Below are 13,603 nucleotides of genomic sequence, written 5' to 3' on the forward strand. Positions count from 1 at the left end.
GGAAGCAAGTCCCGGGGAATGCCCCGCCCTGGTGCGAGTGCCGCAGGCCAATGAGAAACAGCGACTGAGAGGTGGCGCGGCCAGCTGCGGGGCGGAGCCATCCCCGGGCCTGGACGGGTGCCTGGCCGGGTCAGCCCAGGACTCGTTGTCCCGCGCGCATGGCTGTGTGGGTCTTTGGGGGCCGTTTTGGCCTGCGCGGGCATCTTGGCGCCTGCAGGCTGCTGTGTCTCCGTTTTCAGAGCCGCGGTCCTCAGGGCGAGGAAGACGGGGACAGGTGCGTGTCAGGCTTGGAGGGTAATTCCAACACTTGGGGGCGGGAGGAGGGGGAAATGATGGTGTTGGCTCCGTGGGTACGTTACTCCGGCGACGTGCTCTGTGGGTTGACGTCACTGGGTAGCATGGCCAGGATTTCTTGGCACAAGTTCTAACTCGGTCCAGCTGTAGTCAGACAGGGCAGGGCACGACCGTGTGGGCCAGCAGGGCCCTCTGCTCGGATTTTGTCGGGATTAGAATTAGAGGACCCCAGGCATCATCTAAGGAAGACGTGGTCGCACTTTGAAACTTGTATAGTGGACTTCCAGGACCTTAGAACCTGCAGACTACCGTGAACTTACGTAACCAGCGTTTCCTGTCCAGTCCTCTGACTTTTGAATAGCCGTGTGAGGTCACATTTTAGTTGTAAGCTACATGCTTCCGTTATGCACTACTATTTGGAAATGGCAGTCTCTTGAGGCGGGAGAGCAAGGACCGGAGATGTGGCCCAGTGGCAGAATGTTTGTCTATCACGTCCAAAGGCCGGAGTCCAGTCGCAGGCCTCAACAACAACAACAACAAAAAATCAAAAACAAATTAAAAAAGTGAAAATACCAGTTTTTCAAATTCCATTTTGACAGCGTTTTCATTTTTGTGTGACACTTGAAACCTTAGAAAATCTAAGTGGCCCAGTTTTCTTTCCCCCAAGAAGCCCTAACTTTGTGATAGAGGGTCGGAGGTAGGGTAGACTATGGGCAAGAGTTTGTGGAGGGTAGTGGGCCAGGTCAGGCTTACAATAGAACAGTCTGGGGCATGAATCCCAGCCCTGCCTCTTTCTGGAGACCTAGGGAGGTGAGCGTTGGTGGACTATGGTTTCCTCAACAGAGAAGTGAGTGTAATAGTTACTGGCTAACTTTGGGAGTGTGGGAGAAGCTGAAGGGTGATTCCAGAAGCAAGTGGCTTTAGTCCGCTACGGAGCAAGGGCTATATGGAGTGATCGGTTAGTTCCTCTAACAAGTGTTTGTCAACACTTCAGCAGCTGCCCTACGGGGAGAGACATGGACACGAAGCTCAGCTTGCCCGCCTGGGACTTTGTCTAGAAGGGATGGTGAGGGAAATGGCTGACAAGAGATTGCCATCCAGAAGTGGGGATAAACGCTACCACGGGAGGTGTCGCAGGCACTACCACGGAGGTCGCAGGCAGCAAGCTGGGCCGCACTCACCGGGGTGCACTCTGTAAGCCCACCCCACTTAGCATGTCTCAATGTCTGTTTCTCATTAGGGGACAGTCATCCTCGAAGGCACGCCGGCTCCCCAAGATTTACACCAGGACGGGAGACAAAGGTAGGGTGAGGAACGCGAGGAGACACATCACAGGCGTCGTTTTAAAGTTCTTCTGACCTCGTTCTAGCCCATCACCCATGTGAAGTGACATGAAAATGGCACAAACTATTGTTAAGTGTTCAAAACAAGTTGTAAAAAAAAGCTGGGTATAGTGCACACTTGTCATCCCAGGCCGAGGTAGGAGAGTCACAAGTTCAAGACCAGCTGGGGTGACATATCAAGCTCCAGGACAGCCTAGGCTACATAATGAAACCCTATCTTGAACTCAAGGAAAGACAAGTCGTGGGATGGGAGTGTAGCTCAGTGACCGTAGTGCTTGGCTAGTATGCTGGAGGCCCTAGGTTCAACCCCAGACCTGCACAACAAGGTAAACAAGTAACAACAGTATGGTACAACCTAAGAACCCTGAGTCAGGGGTGGAGAGATGGCTCTGTGCTTAAGAGCCTGTACTCCTCCTCCAGAAGGCTCAAATTTGGTTCCTAGCACCCACATTGGGTGGCTCACACCTTCCTATAACTTCAGCTCTAGGAGGATCCATTGCTTTTGACCTCTGTGGGCACCCGCACTCATGTACACCCGCACAATTAAAATAAATTTTAAAGCTTTTTAAAAGAACTTTTAGTCCATTTGGATTAGAAATGTGTAATGGTAGGCATGGTGGTACTCGTGAGGCAGAGGCCAGAGGATCACTGTAAGCTTAAGGCCAGCCTGGGCTACATACTGAGACTTTGTCTCTAACAAAAAGAAAAAAAAAATTATGTGTGTATAGTATATATGTGTATGTATGTTTGTGTGTGTGTGTGTGTGTGTATATGTTGGTATGCCTGGGCTAATAGCAAGTTGTAGGCCAGCCTGGGCTACATGGTGAGACCCTGTCTGTAAAGAACCAAAAAAAAAAAAAAAAAAAATGTGTGTGTGTGTATGTGGGGGGGGGGAGCTTAAGTATCTCTTTGGATTTGAGGTTTTTTTTTATTATAATTTATTTATTTTTTAGTGTGTCTGTGTTATGTGTGCACATGTGCCTGTATTGCAGTTGAGGTTGGAGAACAACTTTCAGAGGTTGGTTCTTTCTTCCCACCATGTGGTTCCTGGGGATTAAACTTGGGTCATCAGGCCTGGCAGCAAGCCCCTTTACCAGCTGAGCCATCTCACCAGCCCTGAAATGGTTTATCTTTGACTGGTAGACAGGAGAGAGATTGTGGGAGAGAGAAATACACAAAAGTTCACATACTTTTCTTCTATTATTTTTTTCATAACATAATTTATTGCTTCAATATTTTAATAAATACCAGATGTAATATGACAAGGAAATAGACCACTATGGTATCATTTTCTGTAACGGAAGACCAAGCAGATCATTAGCAATTGTGTTTGGGGAAATCCTTCATACCAAGTATACAAATGCATAGGATGTGCTTAACACCACTGAGCTATAGGTAAACAAAAAAGCCAGGATTGGAAATGTTTTGTCACACGTATGTTACTGTAATGATAAAAAAGAAACCATGCGTGGGGGGGGGGACAGATGGTAGATGGTGGTGTCGGTGCTTTCCACCAGAAAGGTCCAGGGACAACCTCCAGCCCGTTACAGATGAGCTTCGGCTCACTAAAGCCCAGCAGTGGAATTCCCAGTAGGTGCTGGATAGGACCTTTCATAAGGAGAAGCTTATGGTGGCACAGGGGCGGAGCCGGGAAGGGGCGGGGCCGGGGAAGGGGCGGAGCCGGGGAAGTGGAGCTTTGTTATGGATCTTATGTGGTTGGAAAGCAGGGCTACTTCTGTAATTGAAGGGACTTAATGATTTTTCTTAGAAGGTGGGGGAGACAGGGAGGTGCTGGGACCGTGACAGACAGAGATGCACTGGCCATTCTCATTAGCCAGGAGAGCTGATGCCTGGTTGTCTTTATGTGAATTTTGCTCCGGCACGGTTCCTTTGATTTGTTGAGGTTGGTTTATCACAGCTACGAGATGGATCTCTGTGGTGCTCTGTGGAGTCATTGGTGCTTAACAACAGTGCAGTGGACATCTGAGTGGCTAGCCAGCACCAAAGCCAGGCAGGAGCTGTGACCTAGGCTAAGGTCCAGACGTGATTGACTGAATCACGGTGCTTTACTTCCTAAACAAGAGACTTCATTTGTGGCTCCTAGTCTAAACTGAAAGCATGCCAGGGAAGCAGAGGGGACACCTTTGGTGGTGGTGACCACAAGGACACTTCATGCACACAGTGCATAGACACATATGCAAATAGACACCCTATGCATGAAATAAAATAAACATTTAAAGTGTATCAGGAAAAAAAATCTGGTTTTTATAAGATTCATTTTTTTGGCCAGGTGGTGGTGGCACACACCTTTAATCCCAGTACTCAGGAGGCAGAGGCAGGTGGATCTCTGTGAGTTCAAGACCAGCCTGGTCTACAGAGTGAGATCCAGGACAGCCAGGGCTGTTACACAGAGAAACCCTGTCTTGAAAAAACAAAAAACAAACAAACAAAAAGTCTACATGTATGTATATGTACCATGTACATTTCCTGCTGCCTGAGAAGGCCAGAAGAAGGCATCAGATCCTGGAACTAGAGTTACAGATGGTTGTGAGCCACATGAGTACTGGGAACTGAACCTGGGTCCTCTGCAAGAGCAGTGAGTGTTCTTAACCACTGAGCCATGCCTCCAGCTCCTGCCCCTACCCCAGACAACCCCAGATCTTAATGTGCTAAATATCTTTCCCAGGGTTTTCCAGCACCTTCACAGGAGAACGGAGACCTAAAGATGACCAAGTATTTGAGGCCGTGGGAACCACAGATGAATTAAGTTCGGCTATTGGGTAAGAGGGGCAGGAACGGGCCTTGATGTGAAGTCAGCCTGGGGTGACAGTCACCACTGTGACGTTCTCCCGAGTGCTGGAGGGTCTTGAAGATTGCCTGGATGGGTCTGTGTGAGCTGTTAGCCCAGGCTGGTCCACCCCATGGAACTGCAGGCTGTAGGTCTGTCCCTCTGTCACAACAGGGAGCGACCTTCTCCCCATCCCTGGCTCTGTCACTTTGAGCACACATGAGCCATCAGGAGACAGGCAGTGAGGGAACGAGGTGAGCTCAGGTGATGTGCAGAACCTCGGATGTGGATTTTATTAAAGTGTGCCGAAGGTTAAAAGGCTTACTCAGTGATTATGATCTGCTCCCAACCCCGGTTCTTACCCCACCGAAGGATTATTTCACACCCTCACTCCGAGACATTGCATGCTCGCTGTCCCTCTGCCAAGTGTGGCCTCCGTGGAACCCAGGCTGATGAGACACCTGTCTGGGGTGGTACAGGTCCTGGTGAGGCTTGTGCCAGCTCCTGAAGTTTTCTGTGTGACCTCTCATTCCCACTGCATTGGTCAGAACAAGTCAGATCCCGACATTGTGGGGTGGAAAAAGCTAAATGCCTGAGGGTGACCATGTGGGTGGCTGTGCCCAGCCACACTGAGGGTGTCAACGCCGACAGACCCGAGTGCTGCTCCTCAAGACCCGGCCTGGTCCTGTGGTCCTAGATGTGTAGGAATCTGGAAGACCTGTGTTCAAATCCTGTGTCAACGCTTATTAGCTGCGTGACTTCAGGTCAAACCAGACACCCTTGTTGTGAACCTCAGTTTACTGTTCTGTGAAATGGTCATGGTAGTACTTTCCCTCTGTTCTTATGAATTAATTCAGTAAATCTGCATCTACCCCAGGGTGGTACTTAACACAAGCACTAGTACTGTTTATACTTATCTTTATCATTGATCATTGCCCTGGTAACTTCTAGGCTCATGGCTGCCGGGTGCCAGGAGTGTATGGACCGTGATGGATGACAGGGATGTATCCCAGCCAGCACAGCCTTTCCTTGTCATTCAGAGGGAGACAGACGTTAGGACTGGACGCCTGTGTGCATGTGGGCATGCATGTCTGTGTGCGTGCGTGCTCTGTTCTGACTGGAAGATGGTTGTTTGCTGTTCACCCTGCTGGTCCTTTACGTGTCCTCTTGGCCTCTCTGCCTGGGCGCTTGACCAGAGGAACTGCCAATCCTACCCCTGTTGTCCTGGCCTTCTGGCTTCCACAAGGGTCCTGCAATGGGAGGCAGCCATGGGCGCTGGGAGAGAGGAAGTGTGTGGAAGACACCCTGGGAGCATGGACAAACTGTCTGCCAGCTGAGCATGGCCCTGGCAGAGCTTCCCCTGCTGTGTGGACCCTGCTGGTGGCCCTCTGAGTTCAGCGTGCATCCATGTCCTCTCCCTTGCCTCTCCAGGCTTCTGCTCTTGCTGCTGTTTCCCGTCACCCATCAGTTCTTGTATCTGTGCTCTCATCTGCAAGAATTGTCTCTTTGAGATTCTATCCGCCAGGAATCCTTCCATGTGCCACTATCTGTTCCCTGCCAGGCCTCGAGGGTACAAGAGAGGCGTGTAGCGTTTACGACCTATGTCTAGGAAGTTGTTTCCGCCTCTGTCCTGCTTTACCAAGGAACTCCTATTCATCCTTCAAAGCCCCACCTTCTTCCTCTTCACCATGTCAAGGACAGGTCATGCTCCCCTCATTCTTAACTTTGGCGCTGTGGTGCACAGCACACGTCTCTGTCTCCTGCCAAACAGACCCCAGGTCACCTGCTCCTACTGTATCAACAAGGCCAGCCTGAGCAAGGGCAGAAAGGATCAGCTGGCTGGGGATAAGGAATATAATGAAAGCATTTTAGGAAGCAAATACCCCGTCTATGTGGTGTTCTTTTGGCCAAAAAGAAAGACTCTGCCATGGCCGTCATCGGTCATATTATCTTCCAGCCCCACAGAATTCTGTTAGGGGTTAATTTTTCCTTTTCCTCCTAGCTTTGCCATGGAGTTGATCACAGAAAAAGGCCACACATTTGCCGAAGAGCTTCAGAAAGTAAGTAACATCCTTTTAACCCCTGTTGGGGCTTTTTGTCCCTGTGGCCTGGGGTGTCACTGGTGTCGTTCTCTGCCCACTGCCTCCTTGCGTCACAGCAATGAATCACTCCTGAGAACCACTCTGTGCTCACTTCTGAAATCAGGACTCCTCTGAGGTGAGGGGCGCTGTGTTCAGCAATACTGAAGGATATCTGTGCTTGTCACGTCTGGCGGGGGAACGGCTGGTGTCAATCTCCTGCATGGCACAGGGCGGCCTCTTGGCAAAGAACAACCCGGTGCCAGTGGCCACAGCCCGTGCTGAAGAGCCGCATGCTCGGGAGCCCAGATGGAAGTCTCAGCCAGACGGAACTGTGCCTGTTAGTGCTGCTCAGTTCCCACAGGGACCTGCAGCCAGGGCAAGCAGCCGGGGCAAGCAGCACGCTGCTCTAGACCGCCTGTGGGGTGCTGCGGTCTTCCAAGCATCACTGTAGTCTGCTTGGGGCCTACATGGCTCCCAGGAGCAGACAGGAATTCTTCCCGAGTCTTCTGTCCCGCTGACCACTGCCCTCCACATCCTGTCCTTCACCATTTAGGTGGCACTGGCACATTCGGCCTCTTGGTCCAGAGCTGTCAGTGTAGAGAAAGAAGGCCGCCTGGTGCAGGTGTGGGAGCCGTACGTTGGGCCAAGAAGGTGCCTCCTGGCCAGTACTTAGCAGACCCTTGGCTCCCTCAGACTCCTCTCAGGAGGCTTCCTGGTGCTTAGTTGTGACAGTTTGCCTTTGGATGTGAATTCAGAAGGTCCGTTAGCTCCTCATGGCTGTGTGGATGCTCAGTGGCACTCCACACAAGGCAGTCGTACAGTGCAATTGCACGCTTCCACCCAGCCTGCCACCAGCCCTTCCTTCTCTCCTCTTGTTCCCCAGATCCAGTGCACGCTGCAGGATGTCGGCTCCGCCCTGGCCACTCCACGTTCCTCAGCCAGGGAGGCTCACCTAAGTAATTCCCAGCCCCACTCAGGGAGTTCTCAGGGCCCTGGGGTGGGGGCTGCCCCGGAGTATAACCCATTGGGAGCCTAGGTCCCTGACAGGGTAGACAGACATGTTCTCCGCCTTGGGAAAGAAGTTAGCCTCAAAGCTGATGGGAACTGTTGGCAAGATGCCCACACAGAAGGGGTGTGGTGTCTCCTGGGTGGCCTGGTGGCATGCTTTCAGGAGTGTTCTTCCTGCCCCTCGACTCTTCAGAACACACGGCCTTCGAGGAAGGGACTATCACGGAGCTGGAACAGTGGATTGACAAGTACTCCAGCCAGCTCCCCCCGCTCACGGCTTTCATTCTGCCCGTAAGTATTGGGGGGGGCTCAGCCTGGGGTGGCCAGGGTGGGTGTAGTGACAGAAACACATGGGCTTGCCATTAGTCCCGACTTCGGCTTTTACCACAACAAAGCTGCCCGCAGCACCCCAGCCCCTTACCTGCCTCCTTGAGGGCAGCCCCTGGGGTGTGTCTGGTTGTGTTCTGGGAGGCAGAAGACTGCCCAGTGTGGAGCAATGCTGGCCAATGCCCGCTTTCTCTTTCAGTCTGGAGGCAAGAGCAGCTCGGCCCTGCACTTCTGCCGGGCTGTGTGCCGCCGAGCTGAGCGACGGTAAGGGTCCCAAGAGGCCGACGCAGGAGCCTCGTCATTATCTGTGCCACCCCCAACCCTTCTCCAGGGGTCTTCATCATGTTGTGTCCCGAGTCCGTCTCGCAGAGGGGACTGTGATAAGTGACCACATACTGCTCAAAGGCCAAGCAGAGTTTTCCTTCGTGAGATTCACAAGAAGCCAGTGATGCATTCCAGGCTTTCTGGGATGGGGGTGGGGATAATAACATGAAAGGACCCTGCTAGAAAGGACCACAGGGCCCAATGGTTAGGGAGGACCCAGGTAGAAGCTGTCCACAGTCTAGCCATCTACTGCCCCTGCCTCATCTCCAAACTCAGAGTCAAGTTCACAGTCAAGGGGTTCCTTACAGTTCCTCAGGAATCAGGAGCAGCTTAGTTAGATTCTGTGGCTGGGGGTCACCCTCCACAGCCCCCACATCACAAGAGTTTGGTCCTTTACAGAAGGCTCTTAGACCCAGAGATTCCCAGATGTATCCTGGGTAACAAAAAAAGCTTGGGCCTCCAAAGACAAATAGTCATTTGTACAAAGTCACCCATGTCAGTGGGGCCTACAGCAGTGAGCAGTGGAGTAGCCCACAGGCTCAGAACGAGACTGAGCTGGTGTTGCATCCTCAGTGAGGCAGACAGACCCTAGCCCCAGGAATGCCCCGCCAGGATGCTCTCAGGGTGGATGGATGGATACCTAGGGGAAGAAACCATGCTGAATGGGAGGTGCCCACAGGCCCATCGAGGCTGAGACTTCTGGGCCACTGGCCAAGTATATCATCTTGGATAGGTCCCAAACCCCCCAGGCTGCCTCAGGGGAGAGTACCAGTAGGGGTTCGGGGTGGGGTGTAATCACACCATGGTGTCCAACAGGCACACTGTTGCAAGTGTGTGAACACAGACTGGTATGGAACCTCCAGGCATTTAGAATTACAATTTAGGCCTGCGGTAGTGGTGCATGCCTTTAATCATAGCACCCAGGAGGCAGAGCCAGGTGGGATCTCTTGAGTTCAAGGCCAGCCTGGTCTAGATACAGGACAGCCAGGACCACACAGAGAAACCCTGTCTTGAAGAAAAAACAAAAAAAAAATGAATTACAACTTAGACCTAGTAGATCTTTGGGGATTAAGGACCAGATAAACCCCTCTTTGAAGTCTAGAGGCTGACAGCCCTGCCCACACAGGAGCCCAGACCATGCCTGTTGGCACAAAGGCCAGCAGGCTGAGCTGTTGGCCAGCCTACCCTCAACTTAGCTGCTCTGCCTCCTCTTTCGCTGGCCAGGCCATGTCATGTGTTTCCAAGGTAGAGGGGTCGACTGAGGCGGTGGTGAGTTTTTGGATCTGGTTCGTAGTTGTCGAGATTAGTTTGGGTGGTGAGGTCAAGGTGTGCTAGGTGTCCCAGGCTCCCGTGTGTTGAGCTGACTGTGTACCTGACTGCATCCTCTCCTTACAGTGTGGTGCCTCTTGTCCAAACGGGAGAAACGGATGCAAATGTGGCGAAGTTCTTAAACAGGTGCTTAAGTGGAGTGTGGTGGGTCATGTGATCCACCAGGCACATCGGTGGGCCACAGCAGTGCAGTGAGCCCTAAGAGCATCCAGGGCTAAGCCCGCACACCCCTCCCTCCTCCCCTCCCTCCTCCCCTCCCTCCTCCCCTCCCTCCTCCCCTCCCTCCTCCCCTCCCTCCTCCCCTCCCTCCTCCCCTCCCTCAGCATGTACGTTTACTCTGTGAGGTAAGGCTCTAGTTAGGAAATGCCTGTAAGGGCCAGCAGGAGCAAACCCAAATGAAAGGAGCAAGGTGGTCTCAGGGGCTGTTCATGGTGTCCATCAGGAAGCCTGTCCAGCCAATGTCTCTTTCTGAGACATCCCAGGTGGCCCACAGTCATGCCACGCTCAGGCCCCAGTGCTGTGAGGCAGGCTAATCCAGTAGTACCCTGCCCTATGGTCAGCCTCTGCACCACAGCTATACCTCTGGTTTCTACTGCAGCCTGGGAGCCAGCGGAGGGCTTAGGGAGAGGAAGGCACTGCACCCCAGGAGATGCCTGGCTACGGGATGTCCCGGGTTAACCCGGGATGTAGACTGGCTTGGATCCCCACAGGCTTCCTTATTCCTGTGGGATGTCACCCAGACCGAGTGAGAGACAGCTCCTTTTTAACTCAGAAGCAGCAACCCTGAGGAGACCCTCTGGAGCTGTAGTGTTGGACAGGGCAGGGCAGGGCAGGTCATCCCCTCCCTGCAGGTTCCTGGAGTCATCAGGAAAGTAGCATATCACTGCCCTAGGAACACAAGGCTCAGAAGGACAATGCCAGGGCAGGCTCATCCTCTCCATAGCCAGCAGTAGCCCAGGAGTTAGGAATAGTGAGTGCACCAGATGGAAGGGGAGGTCTGTGGAGCTGGGCTCGGGGTAGGAGGGGTGCAGGAGGCCGTGGAGGAGCAAGTGACAAAAGCTTGCTGTGAGCCTCCCAGAGGTGAGGCAGAGCCCCAGATGTACCTCAGGTAGCCTACACTCCACCCTTGCAGCTCAGGTAGGCAGTAGCCTGTGCCCACAGGAGCACTCCAGGAGTGCTCCAGCCCCGCCATCCATTATGACAAGAGGGTGTACTACCCACTCTTCCCACATGGTGCTCCTGGGGTACGAGATTCGCCCTTCCTTCTCGAAGACGAGCTAGGCATGAGCCAGCTAGCATCCATCTCTCACTTCCTTCCTGTTGCTTCTTCCTGCCCCTCCAGACTCAGCGATTACCTCTTCACCGTGGCCAGATATGCAGCCATGAAGGAGGGCAGCCAAGAAAAAATATATAAGAAACGTGACGTGTGAGACACTAAGAAATGGTGGAGGGACCTTCACAGGCCCCTCCAGAGAGGCCACGGTAAACTAGGACAGTCATGTTGACAGACTGGAAGCGGGCCCGAGGTACAGACTGTGTCACCTCACACCCCTGCCTTACCCCACGGGACCTCTGAGACTCTGCTGCCTTCCCCAGGCTCTGCTCGAGCTATGGGCCTGAGTTCCGTACTGCAGGAGGAAAGGTAGACTGAAGGCTATGAAGAGGAGGGGCCGCTCGGCCTTGGGAGTGAACGTGGGGAAGGTTTGAACCTTGCACTCGGGGTGTGTGTGTGTGTGTGTGTGTGTGTGTGTGTGTGTGTGTGTGTGTGTGTTAAGTGTAAGACAGAAAGATGCTGCTGCCAACTCAGGCTGTTCAAGGATTTGGAGTGTAACAGAGGCCCCTGGAAATGTAATTATGATTTACCTGTGCCAACGGGGCTTTAAATGTCACATTTATAGAGGGGAAGGCAGGCAGGCTTGAGGAGGTTAGTCACCTCTGAGCCGCCCATCACTGCCACCGTGTAGGGAATGACAGCTGCAGGTCCGCAGGGGTGCACGTGGAGAATCCTCTCCAGCAGGGCAGGAGGTGGGCAGCCCTCCCCACCGAGGCAATGGTGGAAATGAGGTCTTGAGGCCAACACTGAGCCCTCCAATGTCGCCCTTGACTGGTTTATGCTCCTGCGATCCACACCACGGCTGTGTTTTATTCCAGCTGTCACCGCTGCTGCTTCTCACTGTGAAATGACATCGCTGGTGGCAGCTGTGTCCTTGGGAAGAGGGATATTCATGAAAGGCTGGAGGCAGAGAACCTAAGGCTCCCACGCCTTGGGGCGGGTAGTGACTGAGGAAGCACAGGTCCAGGAGGGACACCTGAGGACCCAGCTCAGGGATCTCCTCACTGCACCTGTTAGGTGTGCCTTCCATGCCAGGTGTGGGCGGACTGGCCCCTGTATGGCTTCCCTGTTGCTCAGTCAGCAAGCATTGGTTTCAGCTGCGTCCCCTCCCCACCTTCCTGCCGACGTTTCAGCCGGGCAGCTACCTGTGTATCTTCTGAATCCTTTAAAGGGTAGATGCCCAGGAGGGAGGAGTACCCCCCAGGAGGCAACCCTGTCCAGTGCCACTGCAGCCACCATAGTGAGGCACCTAGTGGATACGGAGTTGGTGCACAAGCTCACGGTGCTTAAGCATCATGCTGTTCTGGGCCTAGCCAGGGAAGCCATGTTCCCAGAGCTTGTAGCAGCCCCTCCACCCTGCCTACAGCCACAGGTCCTCCTGAAAAGACAGGATGGATTCAAGAAAATAGCAATCTCTACCCAAGCCTATGCCCTGACTGCTTTCAACACCCACCCCACCCCCCACCCCCCACCCCCGCCAGGGTTTGGGGTGGCTCTCACAGGGTATATCACACATTCAGGCTCTAGGCATTGCCTAGCCTCATGCACACCACCCACAGTCCTCACGGGGCAATCCCACTGCACGCTAACACAGCTGCAGAACTGTTTTTCTAAATTGTACCCATTTATCATTGGTATCTCTCCCTTTTTGCATAATTCAACCCTTGACAATATCGCGGAAAAGCTCCCTATCTTTTTAAAATTTTTGTAAATAGCAGTTTTATTGGGATACAGTCCCACCTCCCATAAAATGCGTTTTAAAATGGAGACAGTTCAGTGGATTTTAGGATATTGCCCAGTTTCTGCCACCCCATAACTCACACCCAGGAAGATGCCCCGTAGTTCAGGACAGGCTCATCAGAACAGTTCACCATCGTTACCAGAGATGAGTCCTCAGCCGTGGTGCCTGTCAGTGCTACAGAAGGGCCCCAGCCACATGTTCACACTGGACCGCCAGCGTTGGGAGCAGGAGTTCACGTTTCTGCAGGAAAGGAAACTGAGGCTCAGAACTGGCCTAGGCTGTGGTCTCATGACACCCCCCCGCCAGGCTTACCCCACAGTCATTTAATCACAGCCTGGGCCGTGGCAAGCAATGTCAGGCACTGATAGATCTATCCGCTGTCGCATTCCTCAGCCGCATTTCCCTTAACTGATGTTTCACGGCTACTGTTAATGTGCATTTTCACTGAGTAATTTCCAGAGCCTGAACTTGTAGCACATCCCAATGATGAACGTCCCCAGTTCTGAGTCCCCTGTCAACTGCAATGTCACCCTTACCTCCTCCCCAGCACCTCCCGACAGCCCATCCAGTTTTATGAGCCCTCCGTCCCAGTGATCACGGCTGAACCTTTAAGAATCCAGACGCATTTCAAGTTTAATTGAATAAAATTCTTTGTATAATAAATTCCGCATGAATGCTACATAAATCAATCAATGCCTGGAAGGATTTGTGGCTCATCTCTCTCCACAGATGGGGTTCGGGGATCCTGCTGGCAGTGCTGTGCCCAAGCTGGTCCTGTCTTGATCACCAAGAGGAATAAATTTGCCTTTGGGGGTTCTTGTAGAGGGTGTGGCTTTTGCTGTCAGGATCTAGAGCTGATCTCTGAGTCCCTCCTGGAAGACGGAGCTTTGTCCAGGCAGGGCGGAGGACGAGCAGACTAGGGGTCTGGGAGCTCTGGGGAGGGCTCTCAGTCATTTGTGGAATCAGAATTCCTAAAGCCGTCATTTGTCACCTTGGAATCCTGGGGAAAGCCACACACATGCTCTCCTTAGTGTG

General features: G+C 52.8%; 1 protein-coding gene across 1 annotated transcript; it reads left to right on the forward strand.

The window, feature by feature from the left end:
• Nucleotides 1-104: 104 nt before the first annotated feature.
• Mmab (metabolism of cobalamin associated B) lies at nucleotides 105-13,257 on the forward strand. Its single transcript, XM_036171784.1, has 9 exons — nucleotides 105-274; nucleotides 1,535-1,596; nucleotides 4,324-4,417; nucleotides 6,428-6,485; nucleotides 7,390-7,462; nucleotides 7,708-7,805; nucleotides 8,041-8,105; nucleotides 9,561-9,620; nucleotides 10,837-13,257. The coding sequence occupies exons 1-9, from the start codon at nucleotides 159-161 to the stop codon at nucleotides 10,922-10,924; spliced, it is 714 nt and encodes a 237-aa protein (XP_036027677.1). The 5' UTR covers nucleotides 105-158; the 3' UTR covers nucleotides 10,925-13,257.
• The last annotated feature ends 346 nt before the right edge of the window (nucleotides 13,258-13,603 follow it).

Source organism: Onychomys torridus, chromosome 22 (assembly GCF_903995425.1).
Source record: "Onychomys torridus chromosome 22, mOncTor1.1, whole genome shotgun sequence".
In the NCBI taxonomy this organism is placed as follows: domain Eukaryota; kingdom Metazoa; phylum Chordata; class Mammalia; order Rodentia; family Cricetidae; genus Onychomys; species Onychomys torridus.